Source organism: Bicyclus anynana, chromosome 14, assembly GCF_947172395.1.
Source record: "Bicyclus anynana chromosome 14, ilBicAnyn1.1, whole genome shotgun sequence".
Taxonomy (NCBI): domain Eukaryota; kingdom Metazoa; phylum Arthropoda; class Insecta; order Lepidoptera; family Nymphalidae; genus Bicyclus; species Bicyclus anynana.
The window spans coordinates 9,198,079-9,219,809 of NC_069096.1; the positions used below are offsets into that span (position 1 = coordinate 9,198,079).

General features: G+C 38.3%; 3 protein-coding genes across 4 annotated transcripts in view; 2 read left to right on the plus strand and 1 right to left on the minus strand.

Moving 5' to 3' along the window:
- LOC112053793 (clustered mitochondria protein homolog) overlaps positions 1-11,121 on the plus strand; it is a 51,978-nt gene extending 40,857 nt beyond the window's left edge. Inside the window, exons 17-24 of the mRNA XM_052885647.1 lie at positions 137-370; positions 1,183-1,265; positions 1,411-1,540; positions 2,099-2,371; positions 3,098-3,223; positions 3,820-4,035; positions 4,351-4,556; positions 5,228-11,121. Coding sequence (XP_052741607.1) covers positions 137-370; positions 1,183-1,265; positions 1,411-1,540; positions 2,099-2,371; positions 3,098-3,223; positions 3,820-4,035; positions 4,351-4,556; positions 5,228-5,450 — 1,491 coding nt within the window. The 3' untranslated portion in view covers positions 5,451-11,121. The remainder of the gene's footprint in view (positions 1-136; positions 371-1,182; positions 1,266-1,410; positions 1,541-2,098; positions 2,372-3,097; positions 3,224-3,819; positions 4,036-4,350; positions 4,557-5,227) is intronic.
- A 641-nt stretch (positions 11,122-11,762) lies between these two features.
- Positions 11,763-16,596, minus strand: LOC112053792 (ubiquitin carboxyl-terminal hydrolase calypso). Its single transcript, XM_052885648.1, has 8 exons — positions 16,140-16,596; positions 15,561-15,708; positions 14,894-15,077; positions 14,025-14,176; positions 13,760-13,945; positions 12,779-12,849; positions 12,129-12,350; positions 11,763-12,001 (listed from the first exon to the last, which is right to left on the minus strand). Exons 1-8 carry the CDS (start codon positions 16,512-16,514, stop codon positions 11,807-11,809), a joined length of 1,533 nt encoding a protein of 510 aa, XP_052741608.1. The 5' UTR covers positions 16,515-16,596; the 3' UTR covers positions 11,763-11,806.
- A 310-nt stretch (positions 16,597-16,906) lies between these two features.
- LOC112053794 (uncharacterized) lies at positions 16,907-18,961 on the plus strand. Of its 2 annotated transcripts, none has more exons than XM_024093353.2 (4): positions 16,907-17,051; positions 17,137-17,394; positions 17,589-17,685; positions 18,264-18,961. In XM_024093353.2, the coding sequence occupies exons 1-4, from the start codon at positions 17,043-17,045 to the stop codon at positions 18,470-18,472; spliced, it is 573 nt and encodes a 190-aa protein (XP_023949121.2). In that variant the 5' UTR covers positions 16,907-17,042; the 3' UTR covers positions 18,473-18,961. The 2 variants fall into 2 exon arrangements, with proteins under 2 accessions (XP_023949121.2, XP_023949120.2); XM_024093352.2 differs by having other exon boundaries at positions 16,908-17,051; positions 17,589-17,841.
- Positions 18,962-21,731: the final 2,770 nt, after the last annotated feature.

The window sequence follows — 21,731 nt, forward strand, 5'->3', positions numbered from 1 at the left end:
ACCCTTTTTATACACTTCAAGAGCCTTTTGCGATGCAGTTATGCCTGAGTCTCATAGATGGCGCTTTGTTTTTATTTTTAAAGAAGTTTACAGTTTACTCGTATTGTTATCACGGACATGCATGGTGTTTATGCAGGGTTGCGAGGCCATGTGCACGAGCGCGGCGGTGTCACACTTCCTGAACTGCTTGCTGGGCGCGGTGGCGGCGCCGGCGCCGGGTGCGGCGGAGGCACCCGCGCGCGCTCCCCGCTCGCGAGGCCGACGCGCCAAGAAGACGCACCACGCGTCGCCTGCCTCGCCGCCGCCCTCTCCCGACTGGCAGAACGTGACGCCGCGCTCGCTTTTCGCGCAGATCAAACAGGAACTCAAGGTCTTTAAATATTTTTTTTTTAAAGAGTATTTGCCATATCTTTTTAAACATGACTAATATTCCCATTCCCCTCCAACGTCGGGAAAAACTGTATTAGGAGTGGGTACGACAATAGACCAACGGGGCGGGGATCGAACCACCTCGGTGATGAGTCCAACCGTTTGTCCAAAGTTTTTACCGTTGAGCTATTAAGGCTATAAACTATGTGCACTTGTTCTACTTGTACATACCAACAAAAATGCATTTTTGATTATAAATAATCTAATATGAGGCAATTAATTTGAAAATTGAATTAAATAACGAGAAAGGTAGTGTAACGTGACGTTGCTACCAACAACAGTGATTGTACAATTATTTTTTGGTAGAGGAAACACTTCGAGCAGGTCCCAGGACTTGTGACCTTGGGAGTAGGTTTAGGGGATCCCTTTAGAATGTATTAATACTCACCTTCCCTGCCCGACATGTTCTGCATGCCCACACTAAACAATTTATGATAAACAATAATTACAACACAAAACATTATTGCACAAAATCACTAACACGAATGGCAGCGTAACAGTGTCTACCTGCCTAACAAACAACTGAACCCAAGTCATCAAATATAACACTGATCCTCCTCTCTACATTAACATAAATAATTAATGTTAATACCACCTGTAATCGAGTAACTTGTGACAGTAGGTCATGAAATACTTGTTGTTTACAAGCCTACTAGAAATCAATGTAATTCAAAAAATATTATATTTTTTAAATGCTGCACCTGTAGCAAGATATTGTTCATAGTTTAACTTCTGTTTATTAATATATTTCAGGCCTATTGGGGATATGATCTAAATGCTGAAAGCATGGATGTAGTCATTGAAAAACACAATCTACAAAAAATATCATTGCTTAGGTAAGTTTAATTACCCTGGCTGACCTGACAAACGTTATTCAATTATATTGAAAATCAGGGTGAAGGGGAAGTCATTGAAATGAACTTATTTGAAATTTATTTGAAATTAGTGTGCAAGTATGATAATGTGTTGACATTTTTTCAGGTCATTTTCACTTAAAGTTGGCTTGCAAGTGCTTCTGCGAGAGTATGACTTTGACAATAAGAACAAGACTGCCTTCTCATCCACAGACATTATGAACATTTTCCCAGTTGTCAAACATATCAATCCACGGGTAAGACAATTACTGTAATACAATATAATATTTTTGTCTGTCCGTTTTCTTACTAGGTTCCAACTTTCAAATACAGAAGAATGATGTGTATATTTGCTTACGTATCTACGATGAATTTACAAGACTGAGCTTTGAGGTTTCTTTAATCGGTTTTGGTATGCCTACTGGAAGGCTTCAGCCAACCTACGGGCAATGATGTACCACCAAGCCATTTAGGGTTATGCGTATAACGGGATGTGGATTTTTATCCTCCTCCTATCAACTGTCAGTTGAGATTGTAGTCAAGGGCTAATTTGTAACGAATAAAAAATAATAATATTAATGAACTGAAATTAGACAAAGAAAGTAATAGAGCCTTATTAGCATCCTTTGCATTGCATTGCATGACTCTGTAAAGAAACGACACACGGTGATTAGTTATTTGGTGATATGTGACAGCAGAAATTATTAGGCTAACACAAGGCTAGGCCGATCTCATGGAGGGGATCTGTTTAGACACATCACACTACTCAAAAGCGGGTTGGCCGCAAAAATGTACATAAACAAAACTTTTCCCAGGCATCAGACGCGTACAACTTCTATACGACGGGCCAGAACAAAATCCAAGCGGGCGCAGTGTCGGAGGGCCACGAACTGATAGCGGAGGCGTTGAACCTCCTCAACAACGTGTACGGCGCCATGCACGGCGAGATAGCGCAGTGTCTGCGCATGGTGGCGCGCCTGTGCTACGTCACGGGGGAGCACAGGGACGCCATGGCGTACCAGCAGAAGGCGGTGCTCATGTCCGAGCGGGTCAACGGCATCGACCACCCCTACACCATCACGGAATATGTAAGTACATTGGGCATTTCTGTTTAGCTTAAACATCTCACGATAAATTGGCTAAAGCCACATGACACAAGCCCCAGCAGTGGAGACACTGCTGGGGCTTTAGCCATGTGGCTTGTCGATTCTCTTTCTACAAACACTGACGCTTCGAAAACTAACAAAATGGAATTAACAGAACCGATCGACAACTTGATCACGTGACCTGTCGATAACGTTATTCTCATACATTTTTTAATTTTTGAAGCGTTAGCGTTTGTAGAAAGAGAATCGACGTGCCACATAGCTACAGGCCCTGATGCGTTGCTCTTTTTTTGAAGCAACAACTACATAATATGTAGAGGTAAGAAAGTACGCTATATAGTTTTACCCAGATCCAATCATCTGCGGAGTCGTGGTTGAGGAACCCATAAAATAGTCCTTAAGTTTTTTAAAACTTTCCAATTTTCTGTGGATGTTATTTTCACTAAATACATTTGTAAATCCATAGTTTTTTTAAGTTTTAGTTAAGTAGTGGACGTCCATCGGCTGATAATGATGACAAACACAATATTAGAAATCATAAAACATAGATAAATGAAATCGCTTAAGTTGTTTTCAAGTTATGGCGTGAGAATAGTGATTATTTTTTTATAAATATATATTTCGAAGGCTATGTTTTATTCCTTAACTCTCATTCTACAAATACCAGGGCTTATATCTAATTATTTATATTGTAATGTTTCCTTCCAGTCTCATTTAGCATTGTACTGCTTCGCGAACGGCCAAGTGAGCACCGCGTTGAAGCTACTGTACCGCGCGCGCTACCTCGCTTTGTTGGTCTGCGGTGAAAATCATCCTGAGATGGCTTTGTTAGATGTAAGTGTCATACTTTTGTTTCTATTATAATTTGTGATTTTGATTTCAATGTATCAGCATTATTAAAAATTATGAAGAGAGATATACTTAGTGCATAGTGGACAAGGTTCTATAATTTTTTTGTTGCAATTGGACGTCAGAGTCAAAATTATCTTATTATCTCCTATCACGCGTCTTAGGTCTGCGGGGATGTTGTGGGTACGAATTCTTAATTTTAACATAATATACATAATTATAAGGCCTACAATAATTTATAAATGGACGAGATACACATTTGTTTTCTTTTTTTTTACATTTATTAGCATTGACCTGTCGCTGACTGACAACTGAAGTATAACTTTTTTCAAAAATAAAAAACAAAGCGCCATCTGTGAGCCTCAGGTAGCATTGCATCGCAAGTTCCTGAAGTGTACAAAAAGGGATTGTTTCAAAGCTTTCTAAGCACGCTATCTATTAGTACTTAAAGTAACTTTTTCAATATCTCTGCAGATGGCAATACGCATCGCCCGATTACAATCTTCGTTAGAGTTACCTTCCCAAGTCAAGCGAGCGTAAAGAAGTTTTACTTCAATAAACGTTGTGTTGACCTTTCCCAGAGCAACATCGCGCTGATCCTGCACGCGGTGGGCGAGTACGAGCTGTCGCTGCGGTTTGCGGAGCGCGCGCTCAACGTGACGGGCGCCACGCACGGCGCGCGCTCGCTCAAGGCGGCCGTGGCGCGGCACCTGCTGGCGCGCACCCTCTCCTGCCTCGGCGACTTCCGCGCCGCGCTGCAGCATGAGAAGGAGACCTACTCTATATACAAACAACTGGTGAGACACTGTTACATCATTATTAGGCCCTATCAAGACTTTAATGAACCGGATTTAAATTAAAGACGGGAGTCGCTATAAACGGTTGTAAAGTGTATTTGAACTAAGATTACGCATGCAATAAACATCCAGCAAAGTGACATACGTTTGGTCCTTCGAGCCGGATAATGTATTTATGATTGTGTATGGAGATTCGGAATGCAAGAAAGTACGTTTTGAATTTACCACTAAGACTACCCATGAAATCGACATCCAATAGAGTGACATACATTTGGTCCTTCGAGCCGGATAATATATTTGGTTGTCTGCATACAGTTGGGCGAGAAGCACGAGAAGACGCGCGAGTCGTCGGAGTGCCTGCGCCACCTGACGCAGCAGGCGGTGGTGCTGCAGAAGCGGCTGGCGGAGGCGTACGCGCGCGGGCACCCGCACCCCGCGCCGCTGCACATCCAGCCGCCCGCCATGGCCTCCGTCATCGACATGCTCAACCTGATCAACGGCATACTGTTCGTGCAGATCAGGTACACAAACACCTGTACCTTTTACCTGTTGAATCGATTTTAAATACGATGCATTGAAGGTTTTATAGAAAAATATTCGATTTGTATAAATGAAAGAATTTTGCTATTAGAAAAATAGCGTAGTCCTTCAAAGTGATTAAGTGGATTAAGTAATTTAAATTTTCACCCCTAAATTGTTACAAATTTGTTAAAAAATATAAATCATCCATTTTTCAAGTTCACCATTTTTCAAATTTGCAATTAATAAATTTGAAATTATGCACGCCAGTGAAGGATATACATTGTATCTGCTCTTAAATTGTGGACATCTTGTACACTTATTTTGATAATTTTATGAAATTGAAAATTTGAAATGATTGATGATGAGCAAACATGATGATGATCAAATTTCAATCCCTATATACCCGAAAGGAATTTGAAATGATTTTCTGAATTTTGAAACTTAGAAAATCATTTCAATTTCCTTTCGGGTGTATATGATGGGATTGAAATTTGTTTGAAAAAATAACATGAAAATCACATGAAAACCCCGGATTTTCAAGTTATTTTCACGAATGTTGTACGTCGACTATCCCTAGAATGGTGTTGAAAAGGGGATGAAAACTTACATAGATGTCTAAAATGTAAACGCTTACACGTTGGTTACATATAAATATTTTTCTATTCCACAGTCCACAAGACATAGAGCAGTTCAAAGCGGAAATAGAGAAGCGACAGTTGAAAGACTTACCCATACCGTTGGAAGCGAGCAAGGAGAAGAGCGACAGCACGAGCGCGGACGACGGCGCGCTCGCCGGCGAGCTCAAGGACGCGCTCAACGGCGAGCTCAAGGACGCGCTCAAGGATGCGCTCAACGGCGAGCTCAAGGACGCGCTCAACGGCGCCGACAGTTGAAACGCGCCGCGCGTCGCGAGTCGTTTGCGATTACCGATCGATCATATTGTTCCTTATTATCGAGGTATGCCGTAGTGGTCAGCGCCGGATTAGCCATAGGGCGGTAGGTAGCATTTGCTACAGGCCCCGCGTTCAGATGGGGGCCCCGCGCCTGAGAAAAAAATGTGAAGGTGATTTTTGGTGAGCAATATGGACTATTAATATTTGTTTTTGCAAACTGCAGTGTCATTCATCAAATGAAAGAGTTTCTTATGAGGATCATTTTAAAATGAATAGCTTTTGAGTTATTCCAGGATATATACTCGTACTGTTCAAGCTTGATTCAACTTGAATCTAATAATAAAACTAACATTTTGAAAAATAAAATGCAGAATAGTCCTACTTGTAGATTTCAGGAAAATATTTTAATATGAATGTCACTTTTGGGGGGAAAAACCAAATTAGAATTTGTTTTTTTTTTCAACCTAAATCGCCCCCTGTTTAAATTGCTACTGGCCCCGCGCTAGCTTAATCCGGCACTGGTAGTGGTTAGTGTGCTAAGGTTTGATGTAGATGTTTTTTTGTTAGTCAAATTTTTGAGAATATAATTTCGATCAAATATCTATATTATATTATGATAAGAGTTATTTTATAAATTGCGTTGTGCAATAGTTTCGTGCTCGTTCGGCTCGCGGCGTCGGACACCCACAGTAGTGCAATTTCGTAGTGATAGTAGCAATAAGTTTTGGTTGTGAGCCCGATACGAACGCGTCGCTTGTTTATGGTACTGGTGCTACTGCCATCCTGTCCTTTTCTCCCTTGTGTAATAATGAATTTGGTGAACTATCGTTGTTGCTGAGTATTATTTTAATGATTTTTTTTTTAATATTGCGGGATTGTATTGTTGAATTATTGATATTAAATTCGATTGTATTGCGATTGAAATGTAACAAGATAACTCAGTAGTATGAGATTGCACACTTTGCAAGCTTCGATTATTGTTATTGACCAGCGAACGCCCGCGTCACAAATCCCGCGGGAACCATGGCCTTTTCCAGGATGAAAAGTAGCCTATGTGGTAATCCAGAGTAAAATCGTATTACCATTACAAATTACAGCTAAATCGCTTCACTAGCCGCAGCGTAAAGGAGGAACAAACATACATTCACACTTATACACAAACAAACTTTCGCCTTTGTAATATTAGTGTGATGTATCTAATAAATAATATATAATAAATCACGTCTAATAAATCACGTCTTACTTTAAAAGTTCTACTCTGTTTCATAGTATATGCGGTTAGCTTAAAAAGATAAATTTCGACATTAAAATAACTTTTACGAAATTTACGATTCAAAAATTTTGTTTGATCAGTTCTAAAAAAAACATGAGTAACTAACTAACAGTTAGCAAATTAAAGGAACAGTAGTTTCCTTTTGTTATATTATATATCTAACTAATAAAATATTTTTGAAAATTAATTAATTTTTATAAAAAATTTTCGCCAAAAATGTTTTACAATAATAATAATCAATAAGTTTTCAAAGTGTGCAAAATTTTGCTATGGATTCTTACGATTCGATACAATAGTTATGTTTTACTCGAATACGTCATGCGAGTCGCTCGATTTTAAATCCCTGGAAAACTGCCTTGAACTAATTTTATTTTTCTTATATTCATTCTGATTTTAGTATTGTTAGTGCCATATATGTACCTACGTAGTATAAATTGTTTTTATGAAACAATTCTGTTAGTCTGTGATATAAGGTGTTTACATTCGAGCTGCTTGTCTTGTCGTCTGCTAAGTCTGCAAAAATTTTGTTTACTTGAAGAGTAAATAAACGAAATAATCACAATTATAACAATTATTCATGTATAAATTGTATAATGTAATGAAAAAATGGATGTCTGTATAATTGGATAGAATTTATAATATTAGGGAAACCTAACGCAAAGTCAGGAGCGGAATTTCAGCAAGCATTAATAGTGGTAAAGCTTTTTGAGCCAGAGCTCATCATGGGAACTATCATTGTAATTTCTGTAGTGAAACAGCATAAGTCAAAATTCTCAAAAAAAAGGAGTTCACTCAACTAACTCACCTGCTACTTGAGTATTTCGGAAGTTTTAATTGGGTTGCCCTAAACGTACCCATCAATATCAAGGAGTTGATGGAGATACTTAACAGCATGATTATTTCCTCCCTCCCCACCATCTTACGTAAGCGAATATATACAAAAGTCTCCTTTTCGGCTCCCTATTAAATCATGTGGGGGTAAACTTCTTAAAGCTTGCTCAGTGTCGTAGGCTGACTTTTCGACACATTCACCCTGTGCAGTGTCTATTAATATGTGACTTCAAACTATCGCAACTCAACATCAAAAATTTAGTGACTTGATGCCCTTATTGTAGACACTATTCAAGTAAAATGAGTGCAGGTGTCCAATTATAAATATACATAATATGTACTCTAAGTTCTAACGGTATGCATGTATGTACCACATTGTTGTACCACGAACTTTTCTGACCCATTTGCCAAAACTGGAAACAACGTCAGTTAGTTCCAGTTTTGGCCACTTACGCATTAACCGGCGGTCGCCATTTTCCAAAATATATTAAAAGCGCGGTAACAGTGACACCCTCACTGGGCCAGCGAAGATTATGGCGTTATAAAATGTTTTAACCATTATGTGTTGTCACTTATTAAATTAATAGTCCTCTGTGAAATCTGGTAAAATCGCGATTAAATTTTGCACAGTAGTCGTATTTTCACAGGGCTTTTCGCTGTTTGACAGGAAATTTCGTTTTCGCTGTTTGTAATGTCCGAACAACTGGGCTAATGAAATATTATTATGTTTAAAAAAAAGGTAATCTGCTGATTTAACAGCCCCCGCAATCCGCTAAATGATTCGGCGTTCGGAATTCTGCACTGCGTGTTTTGAGTTCTGCGTTGCGCGTTCTGAGTTCTGCGTTCCGTGTTCTGAGTTCTGCATTCAGCGTTTCAAACATTACCTCTTTTTATTGAAAAATTTATAATGGATTTTCATTAGCCTAGTCATTAGTTTAAGTTAATAAATATGGGCTCTGCCCTCGTAAAGTAAATTACTCATTGTTTTTGTTCATGTTTGCAAAATTTCAGACATTATGTTAGTTAAAAAAACACTACATAATATGTGTATATCGTCCATTACATTAAATTGTATAAATATTCATATTATAGATTGTCCTCTGACAATAATGTAACTATTATTACGATCACTATCTTGTTATGTATGTAACATAATATATTTTGAATTGTATCAGTAAGATATACGAGTAATATGATGTATACCCATTAACTTTAAGCTACTGTGAAGATTGGATGTGAAATATAATTGGACTGAAAGAGCCTGTTGGGCCAGACCTTCTTCTTCTTCATAAAAGCTGAAAGAGAGCTCATGCTCCTGCTATAGTTAAGTATTGTAGGCAATGATATTTTATACTATTAGATATGTTATGTAAGAAATCATCACAAAAAATGAACCGAATTTAGCTACTTCACACATCGCATACATGCACAATTTTGTGTTTACTAAGTATTTATATGTAGTATATAAATGTATATGAATATTATAATATTAACTATCTTAGTACCCATAACACAAGCTACTTTGTATGCTTACTTTGAGCTAGATAGTGATGTGTATTGTTTAAGTATATTTATTTATACTTCCTGAACACACAACTCGACATTGTAGGCAATATTTAGATATTATTTGTTTAAATATTTTCATCATTTACTATGCAACTAAATGAAATGAAGACAACCTTTATTCGTCTCAGTTTCGCTAATGACATATCTAATAGTACAAATTTCTGATTGTAGACAACTACGGAATTTGGATCATGGTGACTTTAGGAAGTAGGTTTCAAGGGTCCAGATTCGATTGTCTAAACATAAAACGCAATATTTTGTTTTGCTTTTTGATGAGGAAGGTCTAAGTATCACTGTCTCTCAGTCTACGATTAAACTGCTTGACATTACTTTTGTATGCATCCTCAAAGATTAAATCAATCGACACATTGTCAGACTTCAATGAAACAATACAAAATGGACTATTTATAGTAAAAAGCTTATATTTTTAAATTATACATTAATACAATATACATACTACACACATATAAGATAGTGGGAAGAAAGTAAATGAATTGATAGATCACAATTATTATTATATTTTATTTAGATTTTATGTGTTTATAAATAAATTGATGAATTATTGTGAAAACTCATTGAGTTACTGTGTACTACGTACTTTTGAAGCTATTCGGTATTCCAAACAAAAATCATGTCTCATATAACATTGGGGTTTAAGTTTACCCATACTATTGAAATACGCAGCGCTGGATCATGTAAAAGACATTGTTTCTTGCGACATAGTAAGTTAGCAAGACTATGAAATGCGGCGATATCGCCGCAATTGAACGAAACGCCGTAGTGATGAGTAGTTTCTCTAGTAACTAGTACACAGAAACTCGTATGTAGAAAACCAGATTTTTTTTTATGAATATACATATTTTATTTTAGACAATTTTGAAATCATTGATATTGTAGTTGCTGCTTTTCCTAATAAGACAGTGACAATATAATAACAGTTTTAAACTCTGTCTGTCTGTAATAAGTGTAAAACATTGTTAATAGAGTAACACTATAAAATATTATTTGAGGGCTGATAAATCAAAGCTGACCTCACATTGATTTCTATCGCTAAAGGGCTCCAATGTTTAAATAATTATTATAAAAATTCTAGCTACCACTAATATTAGCGGATATAGTCGTGTTTGCAATACTTTTCTATTGGTTATCACTCCTAAGTACGTAGAAAAGCGAAAGTTTTCCCACGAAGAAGTGTCTGGAGACTGGAGGTATTCCTCATGGTAATTCCGTAAAAATTGACAAAATGTTGCGTTTTGTATTTGGACAATTGAGTTTCTGGGCCATTGGCCATGTGACACGTAGTTTCTCTTTCTACAAACGCCTAACGCTTCGAAAACTAACAAAATGTATGGGAAAGACAGATCCGATCGACAACTTGATCACGTGACCTTGACGTCGATAGTGAATGTCATTCCCATACGTTTATAAATTTTCTAAACGTTAGCGTTTAGGAGAATCGACATGACATATGGCTACAGGCCCAGAAACTCGATTGGACTACTGCTACCTTGCATAGCCACCACAGTCTGTCTGGTTATCGCAGACGCTTCTTTTATAAGTGCCGGCTTATGAACTAAAGGTTATCACTTGATTATTTTAATACCCAGCAGTTTTCGCTCAAACGACGGTTCCCAATGTGAGGTCAGCATTAAAACTCATGCATTTCAACGCAATACGTTCAAAAAATTATATTTTTTAATATATAAATCACAAGTCGGTTTAGGAGTTGCAATAAATTAGTCGGTAGAGATATGAATTATGTAGATGTTTAACTTACCCGTAAAGCCAATGTTGAACTTGTATCGTTGTTTGCTAATTTTAGTGTGTGCGTAATTCGGGCATCATTATTCCTAATGTTAATTAAATTATAAGGAAATTGTTCGAAGAAGTACGTGCCTAAACTACAATAATGTTGTTGTTGTTACATTTCTCTAACAATATGACGATCATGTAAATACGGCGCTGTTCGTAGTATACTAATATAATTCGTTTTTAAATAAACCTTGTTTTATTTTATACAAACATCAATCCTTTGATGTTTAAATCAGTATGGCATTTTTATTTTTGCCACACTATACCCTAAAGTGAAATTACCTATACACTAGTAACACAAATCCTCTGACTGTCTCTGGAGACATTAACATATGAAATCGGCAAAGTGCGAGTCGGACTCGTGCATGAAAGGTTTCGTACCTGAAAATGGGCCGTGGGTCAATTTTTCGGATTAAAATTATCTACTTATTGCTGAACAACTATCTCCTAGTGAAAGTCTTACTAAAATCGGTCCAGCCGCTAGTATTTTTGCCCTTAATTTCGAATTCGAAGGTCATCAGCTATTAAGCGTTCACTGCTGGACATAGGCCTCTTAAGCAGCGCCAGCCGGCTCTATCTTTGGCTTTTTGCATCCAATCGATGTCCACATGGCATCGATTGGATGCAAAAAGCAGTAATGGAGGTCGTCGCTCCACCAAAAATTTAGTCATTTAATTAAAACTCACCAGCGCAATTTCACTAGACAACCTATTTGTAATGTGTCAAATGTGAATATATTCTATCATTTATTTCTAATCCCAAATAAATAACAAATGAGATTATATTTCTTATACCGGATCTCGTACTATAATAAATAACAACCATAGGCATACATATAAAACGTTTATTGTATAAATGTGAATCCGCAAGTCGTTCACTTCCTGGCGCGAGGCCGGGGCCGGGGCCGCGCGCGAGGCCGCGGGCGAGGCCGGCGGCGGCGCGCGCGCGCCGAGCGGCCCCGCTCCAGCTGCGCCGCCACCAGCTCGGCGAGCACGCCGCGCTCCGTCAGCATGGACAGGAACGTGCAGATGAACTCGTCGTAGTTGTGCGTGCGCCGGCAGTCGTCCACCTGCCGGACAACAGTTTAACCCAGTGATTCCCAAAGTGGTCTATATGTGTCTATTACGGAATTTATGGATTCGGTCCCCGCGCTCAAGGCCCACGATAAAAGCTATGCAATAGCTTAAAAAAAGTACCTTGTACATGTCTCTCTTGTCGTTCTCGTCGTTGAGCGCCTGCTGGCAGGCCTGCAGCTGCGCCAGCACGGCGCTCATGAGGCACGACAGCTCGGCGTGCGAGAACAGCAGCTTGCGCGCGCGCGCCGGCTCGCCCTCGCCCGCGCCCCCCGCGCCCGCCGCGCACAGCACCAGCGGCAGCGTCGCGCTGCGCACCAGCGCCGTCGTCGACGTCGGCTGGATCTGTGCCCGGCATACGTTTATTGTTTACAAGTTAGCCCTTGACTACAATCTCACCTGATGGTAAGTGATGATGCAATCTAAGATGGAAGCGGCCTAACTTGTTAGGAGGAGGATGAAAATCCACACTCCTTTCGGTTTCTACACAGCATCGTACCGGAACTTCCGGTCTTTTGCCGGTAGGGTGGTAACTAGCCGAAGCCTCCCACCAGCCAGACCTGGACCATTTAAGAAAACCTCAATCGGCCCAGCATCGAACCCCAGACCTCCGGCTTGTAAATCCACCGCGCATACCACTGCGCCACGGAGGCCGTCGATCTGGTCAAAGTATGTTCATAGTACTCCATATAAAGAATACTAACTGCTCGAGGCGAGGCGTGCACAACCTTGTAAGTTGTAAATGAAAAATATTAACTGTCCAGCACACTTACATCAGAAAGTATTTCGTTCTCTCCATTTATGCACACAAATCGCACAACTGATGATGGATCCACAGGCTCCACTGAAATTATGAAAACATAAATTATGAAACTACCCTCTGAATATACCTTTTGTAGACAAAATAAACAGACAAACTAACACTAATATTTATGTGTTAATTGTCTAGTTGATCCAGTATTTATCCAATGTGAGCTTCAATGGCTCAACGGTCAAGCAGCCGGACTTGTCACTAAGAGCTGGTGTTTCGATATCCGTCCTGTTATAGTCCACTGTCATGTTCCGATATAGTCTACTGTCATACCACCTCTGGGAATGGGGATGGAAATATTGGTCATATTTCATGATATTATGACAAATATTTTTTAAAAAAAGTTTGGGTAATATTTTCATTCATCTTCATTTTAAAGAAAAATTGTCAGCCTAGAGTTAGGAAGTAAGTTACACTGTATCTTAGAGCTTATTATCATGTTAGGTATTTGGTCACAGTCATGCTAATTAACATCTAATAAGGATTAACAAACAATCAGCCCACCAACCTTCATTGGAGCAGCATGCTGGGTCCAAACTCCAATATCAATATCCTATGTGCCCCGTAGTGAGTCGTAAGAATAGGCTGATTAATAAAAAAAGTAATAGCAGCAGCAGATAAATGTCATCAACAACTCATATTCCATTCACAGTTGAGCACAAGTCTCCTCTCTGAATGAGAGAGGTTAGGCCTTAGACCACGCTGACCAAATTGTAGATTTAAGAAAATTCTCAGGTATGCAGGTTTTCTCACAATGTTTTTTCCTTCACTGTTTGAAACACGTGATATTTAATTTTTTAAAATGCACACAACTGAAAAGTTGGAGTGCATGCCCCGGACGAGATTCGAATCTACACCCTCCAAATCGAAAGCAAAGGGTCATATCCACTAGGCTATCACGTATCTCAGATAAAGGTAAAAAGCTGTATGTGATAATTTGTACCTAGGGTGATGCTGTTGTCATAGTGTGAGCGGTCCGTAGCTCCTATCTCGATGGTGATGCTCTGAGTGAAGTCTATGTCCAGCGACGACACCTCTGACGCGTCCAGAGCATTGAGGATCGCCTCCTCTGATATCTGGATACAGTTGTCGTTACCTTCGTTGTGATTACTTTGGGATATTGAATTTTCTGTAAAAAATTATAAGAATGTTGTTTAGAGATAGAGTCATTAGAGATTTTGAAAACAATATGATTGTCAATTTCTTACCATTATACTCCCTTGTCTTGTTAATTAGATGTCGCAAATGTTTGCCAATCTTTGATATTGCCTCCTTAACCCTCCGCTGGTTCACTTCCAAAGCACTGAGCCTCTGTGTGAGTGCAATCCTTCTGTCCGGTACAACTGCCATGAGATTGAACCTAAAGTGATAATTTATATTGATATTTACTTCAATAAATAGGAGAACATTATTATTTAAATTAACATTAGATATTAAAATAGTATTGCAGCAATAGTAGCAGTAAAATCAGTAGTAGTGATAGTAGGCAGAGGTGAGCAGAAGAGCTTGTGTTAAGTCATTATCATCCAGAACACAGCAGCTACATAAAGACAGTACCTAGAAAGGTTTTTTTTATTCTTTACATGTTAGCTCTTGACTACAATCTCACCTGATGTTAAGTGATGATGCAATCTAAGATGTAAGCGCGCTAACTTGTTAGGAGGAGGATGAATATCCACACCCCTTTTGGTTTTTACATGACATTGTACTGGAACGCTAAATTGCTTGGTGGTACGACTTTGCTGGTAGGGTGGTAATTAGCCAAGGCCAAAGCCTAGACAAATTAAGAAAACCTCAATTGGCCCAGCCGGGGATTTAAACATCGACTGGGACAGGGTCCATTAACAGTTTCAATAAAACTCTTCTATACTAATATATTATAAAGCTTAGGAGTTTGTTTGAATGGGCTAATCTCAAAAACTCCTGGTCTGATTTGAAAAATTCTTTCAGTGTTAAATAGCCCATTTATAAAGGAAGGCTATAGGCTATATATTATCTCTGTATTCCTACGGAAACGAGAACCACACGTGAAACCGCGCGGCGTCAGCTAGTTCTATTATAAGAAGGCTCCACATACCTGATATCATGAACCTGTTCTCCAGCATCTCGCCCCAGTCTTTCAGCCATCATCCTCCTGAACTTCTGGGTCCAATCCTCATCTGGAGCCCAAGGGCCATGGTCAGTGGGGTACGGTTTTAACCCATCTAATTCAAATAGAGACCCATTGATGGGTACAAAGCTTACAAAATGGTATGCTTCACCTGTAGAATTATATAATAACATAAGTATTAATTTAAACAGTAATAGATGACAGAATAAGCAGATGTATGAATAAGAAGTACAGATGTGTGCAGATGTTATGTTTTTTTTTTTTACTAAGTTTGCTCATGACATAGTTGATGTGGAATTATCATCAAGGTCATTTCACTTATTGATTTTCTGAGGCACCATACATGGGGATACAGAGCTTATTTTCACCACACTTTTCCATTAAGCTGAGGGCTACTTCCAAATACTGAAAACTTCTCAGAAGTAAGACAAGCTCAGTACTTCATAGCCCAAGCCAGGGCTCAAAGCTAGGACCTCTTAATCCATAGCCATAAAGGTAAACTACTATTATACACATACAGGCCACATACAGGCTACTTTTTATCCCTGAAAAATCAATGGTTGTTGTGGAATTAGAAAAACTGAATTACACATAAATAAAGTCAGCAGTTTTATGTTTTTAATATCAATGTTACCTGTAAAACGCCCAGTAGACACTCCAGCGTTTTTGTCTGTCTTCTTGCGTGCTTGTGGTATAGCATGAGAGTTGTGAGCACAGGCCAGCTCTGGGGTGTTGCCAATCGCCCACCCTTTGTTTTCAGGATTCATGCCCAGTGTATGATGCTGAAATGTTAATTAGTAAATTTATATCTTACACCAGACGATAGTGATTAAAATATTGAGGCAACCGACCGCCAAAGACAACTATGATTGAATAATAAGATAGAGGACTGGGTTAGGCTATCTTCAGCTAAAAGTGGCTAAAAACAGGAAAGGTTTTCACTTGTTGACGCCACACTTCAGTTTGACGATGGCTCACAATGATAATGATTGTCACCTGTCAGCTTATGCTTATGTCTTCTCAATAACTTAATGGAATAGGGACCAGACTCATCACCAAGAAGTTGTGGTTCAACCTCCACCCACTAGACTGGACTATTGTAGTACCCGCTCCAAACAGTCTTTTCAGACCAGTTGGAGGGGAACAGGAATATTAGTCATATATTAAAAAAAAGATATGGCAGATGTTCTTTTTAAAATAAAAAAAAAATTACCTTTAGCCTGCTGAGTGTTTCACCTAAATGGAGGTTGGGGCAATTCAATAATATAGACAATAGTGCGTGAGTAGCGCAACTGTTGGGCACCATTTGTTGAGCGAAAAATATATTATTTATAGTTTCTTCATCTCGCACGAAACTTTCAATTTGCTCAACGAATTTACGACGTGATCGTCTCTCTTCTATCCAACGGAACAGGAAGATGAAACCGTAAACTGGACTCTCCAGGGGCTTGTGTAAGTCGTAAATTTCCTCAACTTGAACTCCCTTGACACCAAAATCTTCCAGCAGCAAAGTAAACAAACCTGGATCACTCTCTAGTTCTAGCCACCCCTCAGTCAGACTATTTAATTCAACGGGCATCTTTTCCATAAATATTAACAATATTTTTTATTTAAAAGATAATTAATTAAATTTAAATTTTTATCGTATTGATTTTTAGAACTTAAAAAAAATATAAATATTTAATATTTTTTACCACAGACACAGACATAAGCCACCGTCACAGACACTAGACAGACAATAAAAAAAAATGTATTTCGTGTTTTTATTTTTACCTTTGACAATCTATGTATCTGAGCACTAAACTATTTATGTTTGTAATTTTATTATTTTGTGTTATACAAATATTAACCGATATTAATAAAAAGAGGATTTATAGGATAGGACCTATAGGATCAATTTTTACTTGATTTTTCGTACAGAACTTTTTGACATGTTGATAAGATGAATTTCTATTCCAATAATACATTGTAATCTTTGTTTCTATTGTACTCTGTGAATTTGATTTTGATTTTTGTCATTTGTTTTTGTTGTTCTATGGTAATTGCTGTTTGTTTTATTTTGCTTGCTAATTGTTTGTAATTTTTAATTCTTAAGTTTTAAACACGATTTAAAACAATGAATTCTGTAAGTACCTATACAATACTATTTTTTATTAATTAAATATTATTTTTTATCTTACATCTTTATTTACCTTGGGACTTTATTTTAGACATCCAAAGCAGCGCCCATGAATAAGTATGAGGCAATGCAGTTGGTGCGACTTGTGGCGGCAAGTGCGGCTCTAACAACCAAAAAGACGAATGCAACTAATAATAAACGAAAAGAAGAGGCATGGCGAACCATAACGGCTGAATTTAATGCCAAAACATCGGGCATACCACGAAGTAGTTCGCAGCTCAGATTGAAATGGGAAAACCTTAAAAAAAACGCTCGCAAACGCAGCGCACGCATAAGAAGCGGCTTAAAGGTAAATGAAATTTTTAAAAGTCCTAGTTATAATTATAATAGGATAAAACTAGAATTTAAAATTGAACTATCATATTTATAATACATTGGTAGGAAAAACTTCAGACTTTGAAGGTATATTTTGTACATTTTTATTAAATTAATGCACTTACAGTGTATGTTACAGTAAATAATATATAATGCTCTTTGTTGCAGACTGGAGGTGGCAAGGTGTACTTTCCACCAGATGAAGTATTGGATAAGGTTACTTCTCTATTAAGGAGTATACAACATACAACTCCACAACATTCAAGTAAGAGTGAAGCCACAGCCAATGTTCCTTTGATAGAGGAAGGACTTGTTGATGGTGATGAAGGCCTTACAAATCATAGTGATAACCAAATTCTTACACCCATCCCTAAACCAACAAACTTTTTTTTAAATCAGGCTAGCAGTACTAATACTTTAGGTGGGTCTCAATTATTTTCTGTTGTATGCATTTATGTCGCAACCACCTACATAAATGCTTATAACATTTTACTTGCATTTAAATATAATATAATTTATAAATTTGGTTCCTGTTAATTAACTAGCTGTTTGGTGGTAGTTGCACTTCTCATTAAGTCCAGTGCATATATGGGACTAGAATTTTAGAGTTCTATATTTACTATTCATACACATTAGATGTATTAGGCTATTAAGCTCAAAAAGATTCTTTTATGGTGTGTGAAATACTTCATTGACATATGCAGATGATTATGATTTAACCCCTCATATTGTGGTAAGACCTAGTACTCAATAGTGAGCAACTCACAGTCACATACGCAAGTTTCACAGAGACACAGAGACATGCTCAGTCACAAATTTATTTTATTATCTTAATGTTTGCAGTTAAGCGGATAGAAAGATTGGAGGAAGAGAAATGTAAGGCTCGCATATTAAGGGACAATGCATTAGCTGATTACCTCAATGCTAAAAAAAGGAAAATTGACCAAGAAAATGTGGAGAAGGAAATCGTATTAGCAAAACTTAAGGTAGAATTGGAAAATGCTAAATTAGAAAATTTAAAGTTAAGACGTGATTTAAATTTGTCAGAGTAATAATGTTTTTTGTTTTGTCTTGTATTTTAATTTTTGTACATATTTCATTGTTATCAACTTCTCCCCTCCCTCCCCCCTCCCTTCCTTGTAGAGAGCGTCTTCTTTGTTCCTCTTTGTTCCATAAAAAAAACTCCTCTGTAAGTGAGTATGCTTATGGAGCATACACACTCACCACACTGCTCTGTGGGTTGGCAGGGTTAAGGTATCTGATGTTCATGATAGTGACCAGGACTAACGACTTAACTTGCTGTCTGAGGCACGTGTTTGTAACACCACCAACTTCCAGATTCTGAGATAAGCATTTACTGAAACTTAAGAAAGAAAAACTCATAATTTTTCAACCTAACTCAGAACCCCGTTATTGGAGCCACATAGGCTAACCGCTATACCAACGATGCAATTTTAGTATTATTATTGTAATGATTTTTTAGATAATGTATTTTTACTATTTTGTTACCTAAGAAAATTTTGTCTATTTTACTGTGAAAACTTTACTGACTTAATGTTAATATCTAGATAAGTTTAATATCAAGTAAAATGTACAACTGTTTGTTTTCCTTATTAAATAAAAAAATAATGTCAAATATTTATTGTGATGAGTAATATTTTTTTTAATAACAAAGTGACTATTAATTAGCAATTGCCGCTCAGATGTATTCTGCTCTGTAGGATGATACTCGTAGTTGTCATGGACGTCATGTGAATCCGACTCCATGTCTTGTAAATTAATGCTCCTGGCACTATTATGCAGCACAGCAGTAGCTTTATATTTTCTGCATACACGTTATCTAGCTTGAGTCTCATTTTTAATGCCAGTACTACTGGAAATCTTTTCCAAAACAATTTCGACATATACGGCATGGGACAAAATGGGACCTCGGCGGCGTCATTAGAATGCGGCTTTAGGTTTAGGTAAGCCATTTTTTGAGGGCATATAGCATTGAATGACCAAGGAAAACTTACAACGCAAGTATTTGAGTATTTTTTATAACTTGCTTCACGTAAAACCAGTAGCCAGTATTCTAGCCAGTGGCGAATTTACCTTGAGGCCCAGTAGTGTAGGTCCGGGCTCAGGGTGGCCAGATATTAGGGGCGGCCAATCGTGACAATAACCTTTATTGCAGTGGGGTAAAAGAACCAGTGAAAGATAATTATGGTTGATCTTAACGATAGGTGAGTACTGCGATAATGCGTCGTAGCTTCTCTTATCTTAATTACAATTTCAAGATAAAGATTTTAAGATTTACTGTTTAGTGACCGAATATCATATTATATGAAGGAAAAGGCCACGATAACCCACCTTCTATTATGAAACCGTTGGTTCGAATCCAGTCTGGGGCATGCTCCTCTAATGTTGCAGTTATGTGCATTTGATGAAATTAAATCACGTATCTCGAACGGTGAAGGTATCACATGGTGAGGAAACCTGTATATCTGCGAATTTTCTTAATTAGGATAAGTGTGAAATCTGCCAATCCGCATTGGGCCAGCGTGGTGAACCACTTTTTTTCCACTCACCATCATCATTATCATCATCATCATTAACAGCCGATGGACGTCCACGGCTGGACATAGGACTCTTGCATGGTCTCGAGCCGCGAGCATCCAACGGCTCCCTGCAACCCGCTTGTCCTCGGTCCACCTAGTAGGGGGTCGACCAACACTGCGTTTTCCGGTGCGGGATCGCCATTCCGACACCTTGGGACCCCAACGTTCATCGGCTCTTCGAACTATGTGGCCTGCCCATTGTCACTTCAGCTTCGCGATTCGCTGAGCTATATCACTGACTTTGGGTCTCCTGCGGATCTCCTCATTTCTGATTCGATCACACAGAGAAATCCCAAGCATTAGCCCGCTTCATCGCCCGTTGAGTGATTTTGAACCTTTTAATGAGGGCCACAGTTAGCGACCAGGTCTCGGATCCATAAGTCATCACTGGCAATACGCACTGTTCGAAGACTTTCGTCTTCAGGCACTGTGGAATTTTGGACGAGAAGATGTAGCGGAGTTTCCAGAACGCTGCCCAACCGAGTTGGATTAGGCGGTTTTAACTTCATCTCAAAATTTGACCTACCTAACTGGATTGTGTGTCCTAGGTACACTAGCTAGATACTAGTCAACAATTTCGAGCGCAGAGTTCTCAACAATAACTGGGTGGAGCGTTAGGTACATGAGCGTTACACATGATCTTTCTTACTCATGTTCATTTTAAAGCCCACCTGTTGAGATATTCTGCTGAGGTCATTGAGCATGGTACTAAGGTCATTCAGAGTCTCTGCCATGACCACCACATCGTCGGCAAATCGCAGTTGAGTGATGTGCTTGCCATTGATGTTGATGCCAAATCCGTTCCAATACAGAAGCTTAAAGACGTCTTCCAATGTAGCGGTAAATAGCTTCGGGGAGATAACATCTCCCTGTCACACTAGTCGCTGCAATTTGATTTTTCCAGTACCGTGTATTATTTCATTTTAAAGTAGGTAGGTAGCTAGTACATAGGTATCTACCTACTGTAGAAAATACTCAACTCTTTTGCCATTTTCACTTCTCAGAAACCTTGCATAGGCGACAGAACTGTAATCGTTAGATAAGCCTGTTAAACGAATCCTATTATTTAAAGTTATTTTAAGCACGTGGGTATGATGCGAGTGAAGGTCACTTTCATACCGATAAGTAACAACAGGTTTCTATATTGATCAATTTAATATTGATAAAGAATTAACAAGCGACTTGTGTAGTTTAATTTATTTGGAACACAAATATGCTGTAGTTTTTTGTTAATTTATGGACTTCAAGTGTTCAAGCAAGGACTACGTCGTCTTTATTATTATTATTATTTCAACCGAAGTATCCATCGACATAAGAGTTCTGCAAGAATACCAATCAGGCTCTTGAATAGCCTGCATCTAGATTCCCAGTTTGATGGCATAGATATACTTATATGAGAACCTACACTGTGCTTTACGTGTGGTGGGTTACGAGGTTCATTCCAGTACCTCGTAACCCCTTTTAATATTGTTTTTTTGAACTATGTACTCTGCCCATTACATACGCAAATTCGTTTACGGGTTTTCTCATTTCTAACTCGATCACGGATTACATACATTTACTTCGATTTTAGGTCTCATAATCGATGAAGTAACGTTGTGCTTTGTTATGGGATCAATACTTCATACTTAGCGAAGTTTTGGTTTATATCATCTCTTACTGATACTTAAATACCAACTTAATTAATTGTTGTCTAAGTAAAATCTAAGTA